A 22678-nucleotide genomic window follows, 5' to 3' on the forward strand; every position below is an offset into this window, starting at 1 on the left:
AGGGTCTTTTCCCATCACCCACAAAAATATTTCGAAACCAAATTTCGTTTTAAATCTTTTCCAATTTGGTATCAGGAGGCTATAATGTGCGAGGAGATGTTTCAGCTCCTAATACACGAAGTGTCAATCAGAAAATTCATTTAAAATTTTGTCTGGCTACCAGGAGAGCATAATCGTCGAGAGGGTCTTTTCCCATCACCCACAAAAATATTTCGAAACCAAATTTCGTTTTAAATCTTTTCCAATTTGGTATCAGGAGGTTATAAAGTGGGAGGAGATGTTTCAGCTCCTAATACACGAAGTGACAATAATTAGAAAATTCATTTAAAATTGTGTCTGGCTACCAGGAGAACATAATAGTTGTGGATATCTTTTCCCATCGCCCACAAAAATATTTCGTAGCCAAATTTCGTTTTAAATATTTTCCAATTTGGTATCAGGAGGTTATAATGTGCGTGGAGGTGTTTCAGCTCCTAATACACGAAGTGACAATTAGAAAATTCATTTAAAATTTTGTCTGCCTACCAGGAGAACATAATAGTCGAGGAGGTTTTTTCCCATCACCCACAAAAATATTTCGAAGCCAAATTTCGTTTTAAATCTTTTCCAGTTTGGTATCAGTATGTTATAATGTTCGAGGAAGTGTTTCAGCTCCTTATACACGATGTGCCAATTAGAAAAGGAGGTATACCTGGTAGGGGGGGTTATTCTATACCCTCCAAATCTCCCGGTAGTATATTTGATTGTCCACTCGAAACTCGGATGTTTTCAAGGCTAAGCTCCCTTGTGGAAAACAAAGTACCAGTGTGGTTTGTCGGTTTGTACCCCACGCCTAGTATTAAGGGAGGATTCGGTTATGTATGCTTCCTCCCCCCCCTCCCCATTATATGAACATTGTTTCCAATGACCCCTCGGAACCCCCAGTACTATGTTAGACTGTCCATTCACAAGAACTATATTCTGAAACTGAAACGCAAACGCATTTGGGGGAGGGGGGGCGTACTGTGGGACCTGAGTTTATGGAATAGTAATAGTTTGAAGGCTGATCGCTGTTATGGAAAAACGTAGTACGGTTGGGTTAACCGGTATGAATACCGCTCAGAAAGTAGACAGAATATCAATCTTCACCGCACTACAATTGTCATAGGTAGCGGGGGGGGGGGGGGGGGGGGGTCCATACCTCTCCGATCGCCCAGTGCTTCGTTTGCCCACAAAACTGTCACCCCTAAGGCCTCTGATCAAACATGAAGGTAAGGGCCTTACGCGTTCTAGAAACCAATCGAGATCCGGGGTGTTTGGTGGGTATGGACTACCCAATAGCAAGTAGACAGAATCAATTCCCTTGCAACTGTCATGAGATATTCGTATACTGGGGGATATTCCATGCCTCCTGGACCCGCAGGTTCTACGTTCACCCACAAACAAAATGGCCTCTTATGATGGTATAAATGCTAATGGTCCTAAACGTGATAAGGAAGTATTTAGAACCGGGAGGTTTGGAGGTACGGAATACCCCCCCCCCCCTCCATGAAGAAGAGAGAATCAATTTTCATTGCACTGGAGCAAGGTTCCTAAACGCTTTAGGGGAGAATACTGAATCGGAGGGTATGGAATCCCCCCCCCCTCTCCCCGAAATTGAAGCATCAATCTTCATTGCATTACAACTGTCATGAGATATTCCTATCGTGGGGGGATATGCTATACCTCCTGGATCCCCCTACCCACGGTGCTACCTTCGCTCACAAACAAAATGGCCTCTTATAAAAAATGATGGTGTGATAGTAAGGGTACGAAATAAGTAAAAAGGGTTCTAACCGTGTTAGAGAAGATATTTACACCCGGGGGTTTGGGAGTATGGAAGACCCCCCCCCCCCAAGAAAACATCAGAATCCATTTTCATTGCACTCTGGAAGTGCTATAGGCCCCAAACGCTTTAGGGGAGAATACTGAACCGGTTATGTGGGGGGTGTGGAGCACCCCTCAGGGAAATGACTGAATCAATCGTCATTGCACTACAATTTTTCATACGATACTCGTACACTTGGGGGTATTCGTACCCCTCAGTTCTCCTTTCACTCACGAAACGTTCCACGTTAAAACCGCTTATCAAAAATTGGGGTACTAAGGGGTGCTAAGGGCCCTACACGTTTTAGAAAACAATGTAAGTAATTCGGGATATCTGGTAGGTACGGAATACCTCCCAGCAAGTAGACAGAATCAATCTTCATTGTAATAACATTGTCATACGATACTCGTATACGGAAGGAGGAGGGGGATATATCCCCCCCTCCAGTCCTTCGTTCACACACTAAACGTTCGGTGCCAAGGTTTCTTATTAAAAAATATGGAATACCCTCCAGAAAGCCCTACAACTGTCAGGAGGGGGGGGGGGCTACTTCAAACCCCTCAGACCTCCTGGGAATACTTTCACCCCCATGGACCCTTTCAAGGAATTATAGTGTAAGTGCTGGTAATGACTCCGTGGCTAACTTTATAAAACGCTTTAGTGAAACGGTGCGCTGAGCACTATTTTTCGGTTCACACTGTACACTAATACCAAAGTATTGATCTCAGTCGGTTGTTTAGCGCCATCTATCGTCAGCCGACGTAGTAAGTACCGGCAACTGTGATCATTGGTCGATGATGTCACTGCACTTGTGTTATGTCATCGCCATCTTTGTTCTTTAAACTGTCATGCGCGTGCCTGTCAGAAAACGTTAAAGCTGCACACAAGTGAATCCGTCATTGGGAAAAAAAGCAAAAATACGCGTATTTGAATTAAATTTCGGCCAGTTTGGGACGACGTAGTTGTAAATAATGGCAAAACCCGAGCAGGTGCTGACGATCGAACCGCAAAATGAGCTTAGATTTAGAGGTGAGAGGCCGAACATAACTTCCCCCAAACCCGCAAATCTATTTCAAGTTATCAGCCCTTTTTCCTTCCAATAGTTCCCAGCAATCTGCCAGCCTGCGGTCAGCCAATTTCGCTTGGCGAATTTTAATGTTAATCCAAAGTCCATCCATTGATTAACTCGTTATCATTTCAGGCCCCTTTAGCGTACCAGTGACATCTTATATGAAATTAACCAATCCATCGGATAGGAAAGTTCTATTTAAAATAAAGACTACCGCCCCCAAGAAATACTGTGTTAGACCAAATTCGGGAATACTCGAGCCGAGCAGTAATGCGGAAATTGCCAGTAAGTAGCGACACGCATACGGGGCGGATACTAACCGCGTGCCGCGCTTAGTCTGTTTACAGCCGTTTGTATTCGATCCGGTCGAGAAAAACAAGCACAAGTTCATGGTGCAGACGGTTTACGCGCCCGACTCGGATGCGAACCTCGAGCAGTTGTGGAAGGACATCAATCCGGAGCAGATGATGGACTCGAAGCTCAAGTGCGTGTTTGAGCTGCCGCCGGATCAGGCCGACGCGCCCGCCGCCGAGGAACCGGCTAAGGTCAGTCCGAAACCGACTCAGCAGACGTTCGTGCCGGCGGCTCACGAGAATTTGGAGTTGGAGGAGGCGGCAGTCGAGGTAATACATCGGCAGAAAATGGAAGCAGTACTTGTAAAATGTCACTTTCGTTCCGAGGAAGACTGTTGCAGGGTGGATAACCCACTTGGGTTTGACAAACTCTGTAACTTTATATTTAAAAGAAGTTTTCAAAGTCATAGTTGATTTTTCATGTTACATTTAACTCTTATCTAACAGTAGCTTCCATGATAACAAATTTATTATCATGAGAAACTATCCTATAGGCGGCAAGAAGATACTTAGTCAAGACCCCACTGATACTAATATATGAAACCCAAGATAACACGGTTCTAAAATCCAAAACAACTCAAATGGGTGAACTGTACACAAAAACAATTTTATTGAAAGCACATAAGTAGCCATTTGCATCTTAATTCACTAATAAAGATAATTAAAAAACACCCACAATACCCAAAAAGGTTTTGTACGTGAAGGAAAAATGTTGTTAAAAGCATTTATGTAGATGCCCTATTTTTAACTTTGCTTTTATGTGGAATAATAAGGATAATTACGAAACCCCAAAAAAACCCGTAGTTAAAAACAGCATTTTAGTGCTCTTGATTATCACGTTAATTCACTTCTGGAAAAATAAAAATATTTGCGAAATCCCAAACAATGTGCACCCAAAAAATCCAGTGAAGTGTCTAATACGTGAAGGATAAATTTGGTAAAGGCATTTTAGTGTTTGAAGAATCCTCACTTTCACCTTAATTCACTTCTGGGAAAAATAAAAATATTTACAACACCCCAAAAAAGCGCCCTCAAAACCCAAAAAACTCAGTGAAGTGTTTTATACGTGAAGAAAAAATGTTGTTAAACGCATTTTAGTGTTCGAATCGTCACTTTTACCTCAATTCACTTCTGGGAAAATAAAAAATATTTACGAAACCCCAAAAAAGCGCCTCCATAAAATCCAAAAACCCAGTAAAGTGTCTTGTACGTGAAGGAAAAATTTTGTTAAACGCATTTTAGTGTTCGAATCGTCACTTTTACCTCAATTCACTTCTTGGAAAATAAAAATATTTACGAAACCCCAAAAAAGCGCCCCCATAAAACCCAAAAACCCGGTGAAGTGTCTTATACGTGAAGGAAAATTTGGATAAACGCATTTTAGTGTTTGAATCTTCACTTTCACCTTAATTCATTTCTGGGAAAAATAAAAAATATTTACGAAACCCCAAAAAAGCGCCCAAAAAACCCAGTGAAGTGTCTTATACGTGAAGACAAAATTTTGTTAAACGCATTTTAGTGTTCGAATCGTCACTTTTACCTCAATTCACTTCTCGGAAAATAAAAATATTTACGAAACCCCAAAAAAGCACCCCCATAAAACCCAAAAACCCGGTGAAGTGTCTTATACGTGAAGGAACATTTGGATAAACGCATTTTAGCGTTTGAATCTTCACTTTCACCTTAATTTACTTTTGGGAAAATAAAATTATTTGCGAAACCTCAATAAAGCGCACCCATAAAACCCAAAAACCCAGTAAAAGTGTCTTGTACGTGAAGGAAAAATTTTGTTAAACGCATTTTAGTGTTTGAATCTTCACTTTCACCTTAATTTACTTCTGGGAAAATAAAAATATTTGCGAAACCTCAATAAAGCGCACAAAACCCAAAAACCCAGTAAAAGTGTCTTGTACGTGAAGGAAAAATTTTGTTAAACGCATTTTAGTGTTCGAATCTTCACCTTCACTTTAATTCACTTCTGGGAAAAATAAAAATATTTACGAAACTCCAAAAAAGCGCACTCAAAACCAAAAAAAACCCAGTGAAGTGTCTTATACGTGAAGGAAAAATTTTGCTAAACGCATTTTAGTGTTCAAATCTTTACTTTCACCTTAATTCACTTCTGGGAAAAATAAAAATATTTACGAAACCCCAAAAAAGCACACTCAAAACCCAAAAAAACCCAGTGAAGTGTCTTATATGTGAAGGAAAAATTTTGTTAAACGCATTTTAGTGTTCGAATCTTTACCTTCACTTTAATTCACTTCTGGGAAAAATAAAAATATTTACGAAACCCCAAAAAAGCGCACTCAAAACCCAAAAAAACTCAGTGAAGTGTCTTATACGTGAAGGAAAAATTTTGTTAAACGGATTTTAGTGTACGAATCTTCACCTTCTCTTTGCCACTTCCTGAATATTAAAAATAATTACGACCCCCCTTCCCCAAACGCTCTCATGTAACCCAAAAACCCAGAAGAGTGTCCACTAACATGAGGGAGACATTTTGTTCAACGCATTTTAGAGTTCTAATTTTCAGCTTCTCTTTGTCACTTCTGGAAAATTAAAAATAATTAATTAAAAAAACATTGGGGGGGGGGGGACATGAATATAAATGTTTGTGCTTTAATTTTTGTTTTGACACCCCAAAAAAAACTCCTCCGAAACCCAAAAAACCGCTTTTTCAAACAGAATTAATTTGTGTTTTGTTTCATTTTCTTTTCGAATGTGTCTATTTTAAGTACAATACCGAAACTAAAGTATCCTTTGAACTGGCTTGTTGCAGGTACAGCAATTGCGCGAGGAGGAGAGCCTGCTGAGGCAGGAGAATCTGCGGCTCAAAGAGGAGATCCTAAGATTGAAGCACTCGGCGAACGTGGGACAGCCGCAGCTGTCGAAGTACACGCCGAACGCGGTCCAGCCGCAGGGAATCTCCGTCGCTTACCTCGTCGCGGGCATCGCGATCGCGATTTTCGGCATCATCATGGGGAAATTCATACTTTGAACACCTACAGTTTAATTGTTACGTGTACAGACAAATACAGTGGCTTCTGATCTTTCCACTATTGTATATTAATTTTCTTTTCCTCCTGTCTCGGTTTCTTTTACTTTGTTTGATCGAAATAAAATAGGACAGCGACCCGCCGAGTAGGTTATGTTTTTTCGGACCTTTTTTTTTTTATTTCAAACCCTTCATTGGCTAATTGACGACTGTGATGTGTGTGTGTGAGTGAAAATTTCGTATTTTCGTATTGTATAGTTTTAAATTGATGCACGCGTCGTGAGAACAGGGATCGAAGCTACTCAGTTGAAAAACACACAAATCATATTCGCATCAGCGCAACTTGGGGAGGGGGAGGGGGGGCATCCTTACTTAAGATTGCAATATGTGGTAATTTCAAAAAAAATATTACAGTAGTTGAGATTTAAAGGAAGAATATCATTATACAATATATGTACGTTATACAGTTCCATTTCATTTGCATTTCCTTTTTTTAGTTTCTTTGTTTTGGTAATGGTTAGTTACGCACTTGCCAAGATTGTGACAGTTTATTGCATGTTTTGTGTTAGCGAACACTATAATCTGTTGTATTTGTGTTTCATTTACCTTTCGTAGATGTATGTTTTGAAGACTAGGACGATCTGCTGTTTTAGTTAATTAGTTCGTGTAATTTATTTTTTTTAATAAACTTGGCTTGGTGCAACTGTTCATAATGTATTATATTATAATAAACTTCACGATAACTATGTATGATTTGTTATGCTATTAGGCTGGTAAGTGTATCTTCAATAAACTATTTAATTCATACTCGTATTTGCACACAATCTGCTTGAGGCGATGACGCCACAATGTAAAATAATCAAAGAAATTCCGTACTTTTTGCCCCGCGTTTGAAAAAAATGCGTTGGACCGTGATTTTCGTAAAAAAAATTGATACCTTACAGTCCACTAGGAGAAGTGTGATAGACTTTTTTATTATACGATGGATAGAATGAACATAAGTTTGCCGCTCTTTTCAAAAATGCGTGTTTCATTATTATATTGACACCAGGGTAACAGACCATTAATATTGTGCCATGAGTACCTAGAGGCGGAACACCATTGCCGCTTGGTAAGGGACCTCCCTCACCTGTCAGTTGCTCGTGGCCGAGGGGATTTTCCGATCTCGTAACTAAGGAGTGACCTTGTTTTATAGTGCCCTGGGAAAGAAAACCCTGGTCATGTGCTTGACTCAACTGTCAACCGGGATGGCTTAAAAAACAGTTTTTGAGTTTTTTTGTACAGTTCAGGCTATCTCAAAAGACATATACGGTCGATAGACAATAATGATTAATTTAAATTAATTAAAAACTGATCGATGATTCCTGTTATTTCTTTAGAACCTGTAAAATCGTGAGGTTTCAATTAAATAAAATTAACGGATTTATTGGTGGTTTTACTATGCGTATTTAATTGACGAAGATAATTGGTGAACTCGCGCCCTGATTGGTCCATTATTTTGCAGTTTCGCCAATTTAATTAAATTAATTTGACTATTTTTACAACATGATAAATCGTGCATTTAAAATTTTAAAAAGCAAAATCAAAGCGTTTAAGCAAAACACATGGTTCTGTTCAGTAGAAATTGCACTTTAAAAGAAAAACTTTCCTTTCCCGTTAGTATTCAGCCATCTAAAGACGCGTTAACACGTATTTTTATCAACCTCTCATCTTTCTCCTAAAGGTTACGCGAGTACAGTGATATCTGTGCATCCCTCTCGCGCGTACATTTGTTTTAAAAAATAAAAAAGATTTTCAATAAGAATTAGGGAAAACAGGCTATGTAGGTACAGTCTTAGACCATATATATATATATAGTACTATATGGTCTAAGAGGTACAGTACAGAACTTGGTTTTGCTTAAACGCTTTGTTTTTTCTTCTTTGTAAAATTTGAAATTCTTAATTTGTCATTTTTTAAAGTAACCCAGGTTTTGTTGATCGGAGTTTCTCCTGGGGGTTATTCCATAACCCTCAGACTCGTCGGTACTGTCTATACTTTCAGTTGTGTTGCGGTCATTTAATATTTTGGAGGAAAAGTACCTAGTATCTGAGTGGTACAGGAGACCCCTCAGAAGAGGAAAGTGTAATTCGATGCCCTTTCTTAAAAAAGTGTTTTTCCTAGGGGGTATTCCATAACCCCCGTTACCACTTTGAGTTGTGTTTCGGTCTAAATATTTTAAAGGAAAAAAGGTAGTACCTTTGGGCATGGAATACTCCCCAGAAGAGAGAAGAGTATTCGATGCACTTTCTTAATAAAAGGGGTTTCTCTGGAGACTATTTCATACCCCTCAAAACGCCGGTACTGGTTTCTGCTGTGTTATTACGGTCTCTCAATATTTTGGAGGAAAAGTATAGTACCTAAGGGGTATATGGAGTACCCCCCCATAAGAGAGAAGGGTAATTAAGAAGTACCTAATTCGCTCTCACTTTAAGAAAGGTTTTTTTTTTGGGAGTAAGGCAGGGTAGAGCGGCGAGTAATTCAATGCCCTTTCTTTAAAAAAAGGTTTTTTTCCTGGGGAGTATTCCATAACCCAAAGAGACCCCCGGTACTACTTTCTATTGTGTTGGGTTCTTAATATTTTGGAGGAAAATTAGTACCTGAGAGATAGGTACGGAATACCCAGAACAAGGAAGAGTAATTCGATGCCTGGGGAGTATTCCCCCCCCCCTCCCACACACCTCCCGGTTTTTACTCAGACACCCCCCCCCCCTTACAAATACGGGTTTTTTTTCCTGGAGGATATTCCATACCCCTTAGACCCCCCGGGTACTGGTTTCTGATGTGTTGCGGTCTCTCAATATTTTGGAGGAAAAGTTATACCCGAGGGGTATGGAATACTCCCCATAAGAGGAATACTCTTTCTTAAAAAATTGTTTTTTTTCCTTTGGACCCGGACTAGTACCTGGGGGGTATGGAATGTCCCTCAGAAGAGAGAGAAGCAATTCGATGCCCTCTCTTATAACCCAGTAAACGAAGATCGTTATGATCGTTATAGAAAAATGAACATTAAATTAGGTAATCTATACCCCCTCAGACCCCTGGTACTATAGTTTCCGTTTTGTTGCGGTCTCTGAATATTTTGTAGAAAAAGATGTAGTACCTAGGGGTCTGGGAGGTATGGAATAGCACCCAGATTAGAGAAGAATATTTCTATGCCCTCCCTTAAGTAATGGGTTTTCCCCTTGAGACCCCCTCGATACTACATTCTGTTGTGCCGCGGTTTCTAAATATTTTGGAGGAAAAGGGACCGGGGTCTGGGGGTATGGAATATCCCTCAGAAGCAAGAAGAGTAATTCGACGCCCTCTCATAAAAATAAATGGTTTTTCCCTAGGGGGGTACCCCTCAGACTCTACGGTACTACTTTCTGAAAAGTAGTACCTACTACCTACCAAGTAACGTAATTTTTTTAAGATATGGGAATAACATGCGAGACGCCCTGTATTAAATTCCTCTAAAAAGTAATTAGGAAATCTGGTGGAATTTATTATAAAGAGGCGCATAATTGTTGAGTTTTAATTGTAGTCGTAGTTGTACTTATGCATCAATACCCCCCATAAGAGAGAAGAGTAATTCGTTGCTCTCAATTTAAAAAAGGGGTTATTTTGGGGAGTAATCCACACCGCCCAGTACCTACATTCTATTGTGTATTGCGGTCTCTAAATTTTTTTGAGTAGAAGGGGCGAGGGACGAGTAATTCGATGCCCTCTCTTTTACAAATAAGTGGTTTTTTGCCCTCAGACCCCACGGTACTAGTTTCTGTTGTGATGGGTTTGGAACACCCCCCAAAAGAGAGAATTTGATTGTTTTTCCTGACCCCCTGTTGTGTTATCGTATCAGTGCTTTGGAGGAAAAGATAGTACCGGAAGGTCTGAGGGGGGGTATGGAATTCCCCTATAAGAGAGAAGAGTAATTCGATGCCTGCTCTTAAAGGAAAGGTTTTTTTCCTGGGGGGTATTTCAGACCTTCCGTTACCACTTTCTGTTCTGTTGTGGTCTCTAAATATTTTAGAAGAAAATGTTTACCGAGGGGGTCTGGGGGGCATAGAATCCCTATGGAAGTGTTTTTTTTTAAAATAGGGCATCGAATTACTGTCCGGGGGGGGGGGGCGTACCCTATTCCCCCCACAACTCTGTTGTGTGTAGCGGTCTCTAAATATTTTGGAGGAAAAGGTGGCGCAGAGGGTGTGGAACCCCCCCAGAAAAATCTTAAGTCTTAAAAATAAAGGGTTTTCTCTGGAGGATATTCCATTTACCTTGGGTAATTGGGGGCCAATAGCACCCAGAAGACAGGAGAGTAATTTGATGCGCCAGTTCGGGGAAAAATAGTACTGGGGTGTATATGGCATACCCTCCAGACTCCTCGGTACTTCAATCTGTGGTGTCTAATACCCTCCTGAAGAGAGAAAACTAGGTAATTCGATGGCGTCTCTTCAAAATAAGGGATTTTTCCACCCTTCAGGCCCCCCGGTGCTAGTTATTATGTTGTGTTGCAGTCTCTATAAATATTTGGAGGAAAACGTAACACCGAGGGATCTTGGGGGGCGGGGGGGAGGTGGAATATTCCCCGAATAGGGAACTAATTAGATGGGTTTTTTTCTTGGACCCCCCGATACTACATTCTGTTGTGTTCGGTGTCTAAGTCTAAGTTTTGGTAAAAAAAAGAGAGAGAAAGAATAATTCGACGCTCTCTCAGAATTTTCCTTGAGTGTTCTAAACCCCCCAGGCCCCCCGGTGCTACTTTATGTTGTGTTGCGGTCTCTTAACAATTGTTTTAGTATGAGCAAAGCAGCCCAAAGAAACTTTAATTAGATCACAAAGGGCGCAAAAGGGGGAAAATAGTGCAATAACTTCCAGACGCACTACGTTTCCCGAATGATTTCAAAACTCCTTGTATCAGGATCAAAATACAAGGAGGAGATATTTAGGAAATAATTAATTGTTGAAAATAATCGCCTCACGTATCTAATGTGCTAATACCAATTGTTCTTTTGGACAAAAATGTTAATGGTTTTGTTTATGGATTAATTTTCATTTACAACCACATTCTTTGTGTTCTAATACAAATTAATTGCGATAAATTAAACGATAAAAAAACGCGTGAGATAATTTTCAACTGCAAGCTGCAGGTGAAAGATAAAAAAATGTAGATGTTTCGGTCTCAAGTACTCTTTGAGATAACAATTTTGATAATTGAACGGTCCAATTCTTTTCAAATTTCGTTAAAACGACGTCGAAAAATATTAAAAATTCGGATTTTGGGTTTACGTTCTTTGCTTAGAAAAGCATTCGATGCTTTTATCGGAACAAGTTTTTCACAAATACGCTTCGCATTAGTCACTATAGCAACGTCACCTTAACAATGTACCCAATATGGCACTTACGTAAAAGAAAAAATCGCTTACCTCGATTGTTTAGCTGCCCTTGGTACAATTTCTGAAAAAAAAAGCACAAATTAGAAACGCCTATACAGAGCTAAAGGGTTTTCAACGTAAATCAAAATGCTGAATTGATCCCAAAATGGGACGTTTTACTGAATTCTAACCCCCCCCCCCCAATTTTGGGTACACCTACACCTAAATTAATTATTCATAAACTTACCCCATTGACTACGTTTGATAAATTTTACACAAAAGACACTATTATCGCGCCCGCTTTTGAAATGAAACTGACTCATTCGGCTATAACGACACACCTGCAAGGCCAACGATCTCGCCTTTTCGGTTTCTTATCTACAAATTGCCGAAGTTGACTTGCTTTCTAATCGCGTTTGAGAGAGACGGTTTTTCCAAGTCGAAAAACGATCAGGGACGAACTGGATTTCGCCGAGATCTCCCTGTTTATAGGGGGTGGCAAAATCTTCCAAAGGTTTTTGCATAATTAAAAAAAGCCGCTAGTCCAATGTTTCCTATTCCTCCAATTTCTCGGATGGATCCTTCACATGGGATTCGATTTTCGGATACCTGTTTCCAATTTTTTTTGATCGCACTTTTCCAAAACTACCCGCAGTCTTCAAATTCGGCCATTTCGTCTGATTGTTCCGCTTATTTTCCCTTTGCTCCTTTGAATTTTTTCAATTCTTTCGTCGGGTTCTTTAAATTCCCACTCTCTTGATATTATAAGTACAGATTCTTCAGTGAAGAAAAAATTCAACAAATTTAAAAGAGCAAGTAAAAATTCAAAAAGGAAATGTTTCGGAAAGGTAAAAAAATTCTTGAAGCAACCAAAAGCTTCCTGTCTCCAGAGGAACGCAAAATTCGAAGTTAAAAAAATGTAGAGGCCCATTAAGAGGTTCTATGGGTTTCCAAGGTTTTGAAAAAGTTGCAAGGGTGCCACGTCTCTTAAAGTTGTTCATCTATAATTTTTTCAGCGGTAAAGACCAAGACCTGCAAAAAAGATTTCCGGTCAATGGGAGACATATTTTTAGCGCCTTTTTTAAGAATTAAAAAAAATGTGCTATTGTTTTCGTTTTGTCCGTCCGTCCCTCCCGACGCATTTCTACCGTTTTGAACTACTTCTATGCGAATGGTCCTAGAGATTTTGCCTATAGGTAAAGGGGGGGGGGGGGGCATCACGTTCTACTCTTCATGGCATTCTAATGAAAGGTCTGACAGAAATGAATTGGTTTGTACAAACTACAACTTTCCTGCGCGACTCCTTTCCGAGATCAGTGGGAGGCCAGGGGGGAGGTGGGAGGGGGTTGAAATTAATTTTCATCCATGGTAGCCATTCCAATTAAAGGTCTCAACGAAAGGAACTGTTTTCCGTCAACTGCCACTTTCTCCCTCCTTATCAAAAGAGAGATGGGGGGGGGGGCTGATTTTATGTTTCATGGTACTCTAATGAAAGGGCTCAACGAAAGGAATTAATTTCTACCAACCATAGCCTCTTCCTCGGCTCCTTATCGTGATTGAATATAAATAATTCCTTATATCTGAAGAAAGAAAGGAAACATCGGTAATATATAGCATGCTACTACCTTATCACACAGCCATTTACTAAGCTATTTCAGTTTTTAAAAATGCCCATGAGTTGTTTATTCTTGTTTATTCTGCGATTTGTGTATTTTTCTCTGGTGCAAGTATTAAGGGCCCTAATTGTTTTAGCGAAGAATGTAGAACAGGGGGTATGGAATGTAAATGTTTTAGGGAAGAAAGTAGAACCGGGGGGGGGGGGGTGGAGGTGCATGGAATACTCCCCAGGATGAAGTCAGAATCAATCTTCCATTGCAGTACAATATTGTCATAGAATATTCGTATACTGTGAGATGTTCCTTACCTACCCTTAGGAATACCCAACAGCCCCCCCCCTCCGGTGCTACGTTCACGGTTCACCCACAAAACGTTCAGCTCTAAGGCCTCTTGCCAAAAATTGAAGTGCTAGTGTTAAGGGCCCTAAACGTTTTAGCGAAGAATGCAGAACCGATGGGTCTGGGAGGTATGGATATAAATATTCGTATACTAGGGGGTTTCCATACCCCCCAGACTCTCCGGTGCTACGTTCACGTACAAAAAAATTCAGCTCTAAGGTCTCTTGTCAGAAATTGAGATGCAAGTGCTACGGGCCCTAAACGTTTTAGCAAAAAATGTTCGTATACCGGAGTACTGGGCGGTATTCCATACCCCCAGACACCCTGGTGCCACGTTCACGTAGAAAAACGTTAAGCCCTAAGGCCTCTTATCAAATATTGAGGCGCAAGTGCTAAGGGTCCTAGACGTTTTAGAGAAGAATGTAAAACCGGGGAGACTGGGAGGTATGGATATGGATATTCGTATACCGGATACCGGAATACTGGTTACTGTACTGGGGGGTATTCCATACCCCCTAGACCCCCCCCCCCGGTGCTACGTTCACATACAAAAACGTTCAGCCCTAAGCTCTTTTATCAAAAATTAAGATGCAAGTGCTACGGGCCCTAAACGATTTAGCGAAAAGTATAGAACCGGGGAGCCTGGGAGGTATGGATATGGATATTCGTATTCCGAGGTACTGGGAGGTATTCCATACCCCCCAGATATTCGTATACCGGGGGACTGGGGGTGTTTCAGACGATTTCTATTCACCCAGTCCGATCCGATCTCTGCCGAAATTTGAAAGTGGCGCGGAATGTACGATATTTCTCTATGACTCCCAACGATAAAATTTTTTCCTAAGTTTGAGACTGGTTTTAGCTTCCGTGATTTGTCACTAAAGTGAAAAGGGCCAGGCTCAAATCTTTAAATCTAAAACCCAAAACGTATTGTAACGGTATTTGGATTTATTGTTTCCAATTTTATAGGGTTAGGTACAGTTGGGATTTTTGGGAATTGTTTTAAAGTTTAGACATTGCGTATCATACAAAATCTACAGGGTGTATAAATGTGAAAGTCGTATTTCCACTAAATTGTATGATTCCGTAAGTACTTGGTGAAATTAGCGGTAGTTTTTGTTATACGTCAGTGAACCGTATGTGCGCAGTTAAGGACAAATTAATTAAGCGTGCCAGCATAAAAAAAGGGGATTGGACTTTGGCATCGGAATTCGTAACCATAAAATTGTTATAATCGCCACGGTTCAACATACGGTAATAAGAGACACGGTGTAAAATTGTTACTTAGTGAAGATGTAAAGCTCTATTATTTAACTCTCCGCATCAGTGTCGTAAGGAGAACTGTCTCGAAACCACTCTTTGTATCAACATCGTCACCCGCATGATAGTTTTGTATGAGGTACCGTTATTCTATCTATGTAAAATTAAAGGTTGCTTATCGAAGGAACTATGGTTTCTTAAAGACATTAACTCCTAGGTAATTTTGAAGTGGTTTGTATTGCATGTGTTTTTACAATTTATGAGCCCATTAGAATCGGATTTGATTGAAAAAATCAGTTTGTCTTTTAAAGTTACTTTGTTCAAACTTCAAGCAAGGAAATCTCCAAACTGATAGGGCCAAATTAAAAATTTCAAGTCGATCCTTTAATACAAAAAGAGGTTAGCCGTTGAAACCAGAACCTTTACACGCTTAATTTGGACAGATTCACTGATGCTTTATCAAATCTGCAGCCTTTTCGCCCGCCATCATCGCAGGCGCATTTGTGTGACCCGATGTAGTCAAAGGGAAAACGCTGGTGTCGGCAACGCGCAAATTTGAAACACCAAAAACCTTCAGCTCCGGGCTGACGACCGCCCCTCGCGACGGGTGCGTGCCCATTTTACACGTCGCAATGGGATGAAAGATTGCCGTGCTGAAGTGCCTAATAAAACAGTGCCAGTACTCTCTGGACAGGTACTGGTAGCTTTTACACGTCGACAGGGGCTCGTGCTTCAACCGAGTGTTGAGTTTTTGAAAGGGAGGGGTGTCGACCATTTCTAGAATCATCTTGATGCCCTCGTAAAGCACGTCGATATCTTCGTCTTTGGGGTCAGATAGCCAGTTGGGGTTGATGATAGGGTAGTCGAAGGGGTTTTGCGATTTCAGTCGGAGATATCCGCGCGATTTGGGGTGTAGGAGTACGCCGAGCATGGAGAATTCGCTCTGTGGGTTTCCATTTCTCGCTATGAGCTCCTCTCGGATGTTCCAAAACTTGGCAGTCACCTCACTGGAGCTTATGGAGGGGATCATTAAAGCCTCAAAGTCTGGTACTCCGGGCGTTTTGGCGTTTTTCGTCTGCATAAATACGACCGTTGGCAAGTTGAAAGGGTTAATTAACACACCGGTTCCGTTCAAGTAATCCCCAACGTTCTTTTCTAAGCTGTTGACCTGCTCTGAGTGGTTAGTTGCGAAGTTCAAGTTGAAAAAGGAGGTGTGGTCTAAGAGTTGTTCTCCTACGGGTAGGTCTTGTATAACGTCTATTCCTAAGCGCTGCAGTTGTTCTCTGGGTCCAATACCAGACAGCATTAGCAATTGAGGTGAACCAAATGCTCCAGCAGATATCACTATATCCTGACGCGATTTTGCCAGGTACGTGTGGCCATCTTTAGTAAACCGCACCCCAACGGCTCGCTTTCGTTCATCAATTTCAATCTTGGTGGCGTAACTCTGCGTCAGTATCTTCAGGTTTGTCCTATTTTTGGCCGGACACAAAAAGGCGTAGCCGCTACTCGCTCTTTTACCATGATCGATATTCAACTGAGTTCTTGCGTAGCCAAGCTGTTCCTCTCCATTGTAGTCCAGCTCTTTTCGTCCTAAGTACTTATTCGCTTCAAGAAACGCGTCAATTTGCGGACTCTCTGGTCTTGGAACTTCGACCTTCAAATTCCCAGATTTGCCATGGTACTTGAGGTCGCCTTCTGGAAAATCTTCGGACTTTTTGAAATAAGGCAGAACGTCTCGGTATGACCACCCATCGTTCCCCTCCCCATACCAATTGTCATAGTCCATTTGGTTGCCCCTGACGTATAGTAGTGCGTTGATCATGCTACTTCCTCCGACCCCCTTTCCGCGGTACATGATGCACTGGTGGTTTTTCAATGCTAACACGATACATTTTTAGTTAATAAGGAAGTGGTCGGAGATAATATTACCTAGGCACGATGTGTTCTGAGGCACGCTGAGGTAACCCCAGTTGTACTCCCCCAGTCCGTTTAAGTAAGCCAGCATTGCGGGAACATCGGAGAAATTGTTTGAGTAACCACCTGCTTCTAACACGAGAACGTTTCGGGAAGCATCTTCTGAGAGTCTACTCGCGATCACCGCCCCTGCAGATCCCGCCCCTACGATAATGTGGTCGAAAGTTCCATAGTCTGTGGAAGAACTGAAGAACACTATGTCGTTTAAATTAGGCTACATACCTGCAGTGCCCTCCTCCTTTGGTGCGTACTGAAAAGCATCTTTGGGCAAAGCACGCTTGTACGCCTTCGAAGCTTCCTCGCGTATTATCTTGGCCAAATTTCTGATCGTTCCATTTTTGTCGTCTTGTTCCACCGATAGCACAAGGAAGGAACATAGTAACGCTCCTAGAGCGTTCTCAAGTAATTTCATATTCCAAGGATCTCCGATACAAAAACGGTGTGGTATAACGTCGGTTACTTTCCAGAAGCGAATTGGAATTTCATTACTGAATCTAATGACATACTTTGCATAAGTCAATTATTGAATTGGTAATTAACTCTCTAAGGTTATTCATTTGCGCATTTAAATTATCACGTGTTCCTTGAAACCCATTAACTCATAAGAAATTATAAACCCCTAAACCAGAATGTGTTATGTAAGCGGAACCCTAAGATCGCGACTTGAATTGAACCTAAACAACCAAAGGCCTGACACTTAATAAATCTGGGTCCTGACACCTGACACTTTAACACTGATTTTATAATTTACATATTAAACTCAGTTAGAAGAATTCCGTTATTTAATATTGAACTTAAAAAATTAGGTCGCTTTCTTCGAGAAGGTCTCCACTTTACGGTTCGCACAACTCAAAAATTAACTAACCACAATCCTTGAAGGACGCGATCCGATTCCTGACGCGTTCCTACTTGCTTTTCTAAATCTTTCATCCCCAAAAATGGTGAAATGTGTCATGAATGAAACGGATTCTTCAGCTCCAGGAATTACGCTCGCGATACAGAAACACACAACAGACGTAACCGCTCTACTCAGCTCTTAGGAGGCTCTATCATTTTAGGGAAGACTTGGGAACCGAGTGGTCTGTGGGGTATGGAATACGAATACCCTTATGATAACAACTGTAGGGAAATGAGCATTGCATTCTTCTCTAACCGTATTATCATAGTATTATTGCGTGCTGGGGGTTGTATACCTCCCCCCCCTCCTCAGACCCTCCGGTTCCACATTCTCCTCCAAAATGTTGTCCTTAGCACCTAACGCTATAACTTTTCGAAAGAAAGAGGGTAGCACCAGAAGCCTGTGGGGTAAGGAATACTCAGGAGTGGAAGATTGGCCGGTCCTTTATAGACTATCACAAACCTTGTTAGGAGTGAACGTGTTAAGGGAAAACGTACAGCCGGAGGAGGAGGGGGGGATATGGAATACTCCCCAGCACACGATGCGATATTATGGTAGTTTTAGGAAAGAATTAAATTTTTTCTCAACAATTATCATAAGAAAGTCGTATACTGGGGGGTTTTCCATAACCCCCCCCCCCTCCGTCCGACCCGCCGGTGATACGTTACCTAAAAATGTTCACTACTCCTCCCACTTTGTGACAGTTTCTCATAAAAAACTGGTAAATCTTCCCTTCCTGACGTGTGGTCTTTACTCCACAGGCTCCTAGGATTACATTCGCTAGTCCTTTTCCAAAAATTATAGCGTAGGTGCTAGGGGTAGTTAACGGTTTGGGTAAGAATTCTGAACCGGAGCCATACCCCCCCGTATGCAGAGACCTTATGATAGGGAAGCTTTTAGGGGACACTTAGCATTTTAGGGAAAAATTGAGAACCGGGGGGAACCTCCCAGCAATGACAATTGTAGGGAAATGAACATTGCATGCGCTTCTCAAGAAACATTTAAATAGCATCTCGTGATGGGTAGTATTCCATAACCCCCCACCCCCCCAGACACCCTCGTTCTACATTTTTCTGGGTCTGGGGGTATGCCATACTCCCCCAGTAAAAGAAGACCTTACGATAATTGTAGGGAAATGGACATTGCATTCATCCCTAGAACCATTAAAATAGCGTCGCGTGCTGGGGAGTATTCCATACCTCCCAGACGCCCTCGTTCTAAATTCTTCTGGGTCTGGGGATATGCCAAACCCCCCAGTATACGAAGACCTTGTGATTATTGTAGGAAAATGAACATTGCATTCTTCCATAGAACCATTAAAATAGCGTCGCGTGCTGGGTGGTATTCTATGCCCCCCCAGACCCTTCGGTTCTATATTCTTCCCCTAGTTAAAAACTTTATTGAAATTCTGTATTTTACAGCCTTATTCAGGGTAAATAGTAGATACACACCATTTTGGACACATTCACTCATGCTTTATCAAATCTGCAGCCTTTTCGCCCACCATCATCGCAGGCGCGTTTGTGTGACCCGACGTAGTCAAAGGAAACACGCTGGTGTCGGCGACGCGCAAATTCGAAACGCCAAAAACCTTCAGGTCCGGACTGACGACCGCCCCTCTCGACGGATGCGTGCCCATCTCACACGTCCCAATGGGATGAAAGATTGCCGTGCCGAAGTGCCTAATAAAACAGTGCCAGTAGCCTCTGGACAGGTACTGAAAGCTTTTACACGCGGGCAAATTGTCGTACTTCAGCCTCGTGCCCAGGTTTCGAAATGGAGGGGTATCGACCATTTCCAGAATCATCTTGATCCCCTCGTAAAGCACGTCGATGTCTTGGTCTTCGGGGTCGGATAGCCAATTGGGGTTGATGATGGGGTAGTCGAAGGGGTTTCTCGATTTCAGTCGGAGATATCCGCGCGATTTAGGGTGTAGGAGGATGCCGCATATTGAAAAGTCGCTTTCCGGGTGGTTATCTTTTGCTTCAAGTTCATCTCGTATGTTCCAAAACTTGGAGGTCATCTCGTTGGAACTAATGGATGGTATCATTAGGGCCTCAAAATCGGGCACTCCTGGTGTTTTGGCGTACTTCGTTTGCATAAATACTAGCGTTTCTAAGTGGAACGGGTTGACAAGCACGCCCGTGCCGTTGAGGTAGTCTTCGATATTGTGCTCCAAACTGGAGCGGTGCTTGGTGTAGTTTGTTGCGAAGTTCAAGTTGAAAAAGGAGATGTGGTCTAAGAGTTGTTCGCCCACGGGTAGGTCTTCTATAACGTCTATTCCTAAGCGCCGCAGTTGTTCTCTGGGTCCAATACCAGACAGCATTAGCAATTGAGGTGAACCAAACGCTCCGGCTGATATCACGACATCCTGACGCGATTTTGCCACGTACGTTCGGCCATCTTTAGTAAACCGCACCCCAACGGCTCGCTTTCGTTCATCAATTTCAATCTTGGTGGCGTAACTGTGCGTCAGTATCTTCAGGTTTGTCCTGTTTTTGACCGGCAACAAAAAGGCGTAGCCACTACTCGCTCTTTTTCCATGGTCGACATTCAGCTGAACCCTTCCGTAGCCGAGCTGCTCTTCCCCATTGTAATCGAGATCTTTTCGTCCCAAGTACTTATTCGCTTCAAGAAACGCGTCGATTTGCGGACTGGCCGGTCTTGGCACCTCAACCCTCAAACTGCCGGATTTTCCGTGATACTTGGGGTCACCTTCCGGAAAATCTTCAGATTTCTTGAAATAAGGCAGAACGTCGCGGTATGACCACCCGTCGTTCCCCTCCCTATACCAGTTGTCGTAATCCACCCGGTTGCCTCTAACGTAAAGCAGTCCGTTGATCATGCTGCTTCCTCCGATTCCTTTTCCTCGGGTCATGGTGCACTGGTTGTTCTTCATCCCTACGAGACGAGATATTAGTATGCTTTAGTAGAAAATGTGGGGAGGGGGGCACCTAGACACGATGTGTTCTGAGGCACGCTTAGGTAACCCCAATTGTACTCCTCCAGCCCGGTTAAGTAAGGTAACATGCCGGGAATATCTGAGAAATTGTTTGAGTAACCACCGGCATCCAACACGAGAACGTTTCGGGAGGCGTCTTCTGAGAGTCGACTCGCGATCACCGCCCCAGCGGATCCCGCCCCTACAATAATGTGGTCGAAGGTTCCATAATCTACGAAATAAGTTAAGCACCCTCTTTTCCTTTATGCCATACTTATAGTGCCCTTTTCCTTTGGTGCGTATTTATAGGAGTCTTGCGGCCAAGGCTTTTTGTACGCCTTCGAGGTTTCCTCACGAATCAGCTTGGCATAGTACCTGATTGTCTCGTTTTTGTCATCTTGTTCTGCCCCAAGCGCAAAAAGGCAAGATAGTAACACTGTTAGCACGTGTTCAAAGAACATTTCGATGTCTGACCTGTTTTTTAGGAGCGGAGATGAAAAATGTCGATTACGTCAGGTAAAACATTAGCGCAGTCAGGCGTGCCGCAAGATAAAATACAACAAACGTTAATTCTCGCATATAATTCATTTTAATGAGGTTCTCAGTCTTGTAATGGCGTAACACGTTTGAGAGCCTATTCCTTTGTTGAAATCGCTCAATATGCGTACCTTACCGGAGATCTAAACCATACAAAATTCTGACGCCTACAGCCTAGGCTACGCTCATCGAATCAAGAGCACGATGTCTAGGTACCAACTAACTTGGATCCTCTGGGCCCGATGGCTAATACTGGCTGCCTGATGCCCGAGACATGGTACGATTACGTAATCCAAATTTCTAAAGCGAAAATCATTGCTACTGAAACGTGACTGGAAACCTAGGCAGAGTAAAGATCTGACGGAGTAAGTCAACGAGTTCCGAAATTGCTCCTGAACCGCATGGCATTAATACCTATCTGCTATTAAACTTCCACAAACGGGACAGATTGACCAGATCAGACCTTTACTCTGCCTAGGTTCATGTGCTTGGAGATATGACATACACTCTTGGGACGTTTGTGTTTCAGGGGTCGGTCCTCTTCGAAGGTGTCCAGTTCACTTACCTCGTTCTGGTGTCGAAGGTCTTCACCGTCGCGGCGGTGTTGAATTCCTTGATGGTGGGCATGTTCAGATCTCGAGGGCCGAGCTCTTTTCGGCGTTGGTGGCGATCCTCCACCTGGTGTACCATCCTTCTAGGTCGTCTGGGGTCTCCTAGAGACGGCCGATGGTTGCAACGATCTTGCTTGGATGGCGACGACGTCCGCGTATAGAGCCAAGGTAACAGCAACGGAGAGAGCAGAGATCCCTGGGGTACTCCGGCCGTTACTTTGCGCTCGCGCGACCTCGGCGGCGTCTGTTTTTCAGATATGATGCAACAATCTGAACCGTGGCTAGACCGGATTCCAGCATCTTCTACAGCAGTCCGTTGTGCCAGAAACTTCCAAAAGGTCAGGTCTCGTAAACTTGTTGCCGTTGAAGCCTTCTGTCGGGGGTTCTACATCATTCTTGACCGTCGAATGACGCGTCTCTCCGCCGTTTGATCCTGCAGCCTCCTCAGGATCACCGCGGCGATCGTCAACAGCGGACTAATCAGGTGGTAGTTTTGTGGAACGTCGTGGATTGGCCCGGTTTCTGTAACATGATTACGTGGGCACGTTTCCACCGAAATAGAGAGTGCCACAGTCTTAAGCTGCGTTCAGAATGAAAGCGAGAACACTTACCGAATGTTGAGAGAGCCCTTCGAACGCCCTGTTCCCGATGCCGCCCGTCGTCAGAGACTTCTTCCTCGGTCATGGCGATTCCTCGTCGTATTTTCGTATTGTAACGTGATTTATAAATTCGGGTTCGATTTATATCAATATTTATTAAACAAAACTAAAACACTATAAAAACCGTACAATTTATATCGATTATTTATCACACACTTCGCAATTTATATTTCCGCGCTCG

General features: G+C 42.4%; 3 protein-coding genes across 3 annotated transcripts; 1 reads left to right on the top strand and 2 right to left on the bottom strand.

Moving 5' to 3' along the window:
• Positions 1-2679: 2679 nt before the first annotated feature.
• LOC116180649 (vesicle-associated membrane protein-associated protein B) lies at positions 2680-7014 on the top strand. The gene is made up of 4 exons (XM_031500748.1): positions 2680-2875; positions 3048-3200; positions 3252-3538; positions 6051-7014. Exons 1-4 carry the CDS (start codon positions 2818-2820, stop codon positions 6267-6269), a joined length of 717 nt encoding a protein of 238 aa, XP_031356608.1. The 5' UTR covers positions 2680-2817; the 3' UTR covers positions 6270-7014.
• An 8078-nt stretch (positions 7015-15092) lies between these two features.
• Positions 15093-17327, bottom strand: LOC116181253 (glucose dehydrogenase [FAD, quinone]-like). The gene is made up of 3 exons (XM_031501555.1): positions 17074-17327; positions 16807-17025; positions 15093-16755 (listed from the first exon to the last, which is right to left on the bottom strand). Exons 1-3 carry the CDS (start codon positions 17261-17263, stop codon positions 15320-15322), a joined length of 1845 nt encoding a protein of 614 aa, XP_031357415.1. The 5' UTR covers positions 17264-17327; the 3' UTR covers positions 15093-15319.
• Positions 17328-19212: 1885 nt separating this feature from the next.
• Positions 19213-21917, bottom strand: LOC116180759 (glucose dehydrogenase [FAD, quinone]-like). The gene is made up of 4 exons (XM_031500881.1): positions 21793-21917; positions 20965-21164; positions 20704-20922; positions 19213-20650 (listed from the first exon to the last, which is right to left on the bottom strand). The coding sequence occupies exons 1-4, from the start codon at positions 21915-21917 to the stop codon at positions 19215-19217; spliced, it is 1980 nt and encodes a 659-aa protein (XP_031356741.1). The 3' UTR covers positions 19213-19214.
• Positions 21918-22678: the final 761 nt, after the last annotated feature.

This window comes from Photinus pyralis, unplaced genomic scaffold, assembly GCF_008802855.1.
Source record: "Photinus pyralis isolate 1611_PpyrPB1 unplaced genomic scaffold, Ppyr1.3 Ppyr1.4_LG9, whole genome shotgun sequence".
Taxonomy (NCBI): domain Eukaryota; kingdom Metazoa; phylum Arthropoda; class Insecta; order Coleoptera; family Lampyridae; genus Photinus; species Photinus pyralis.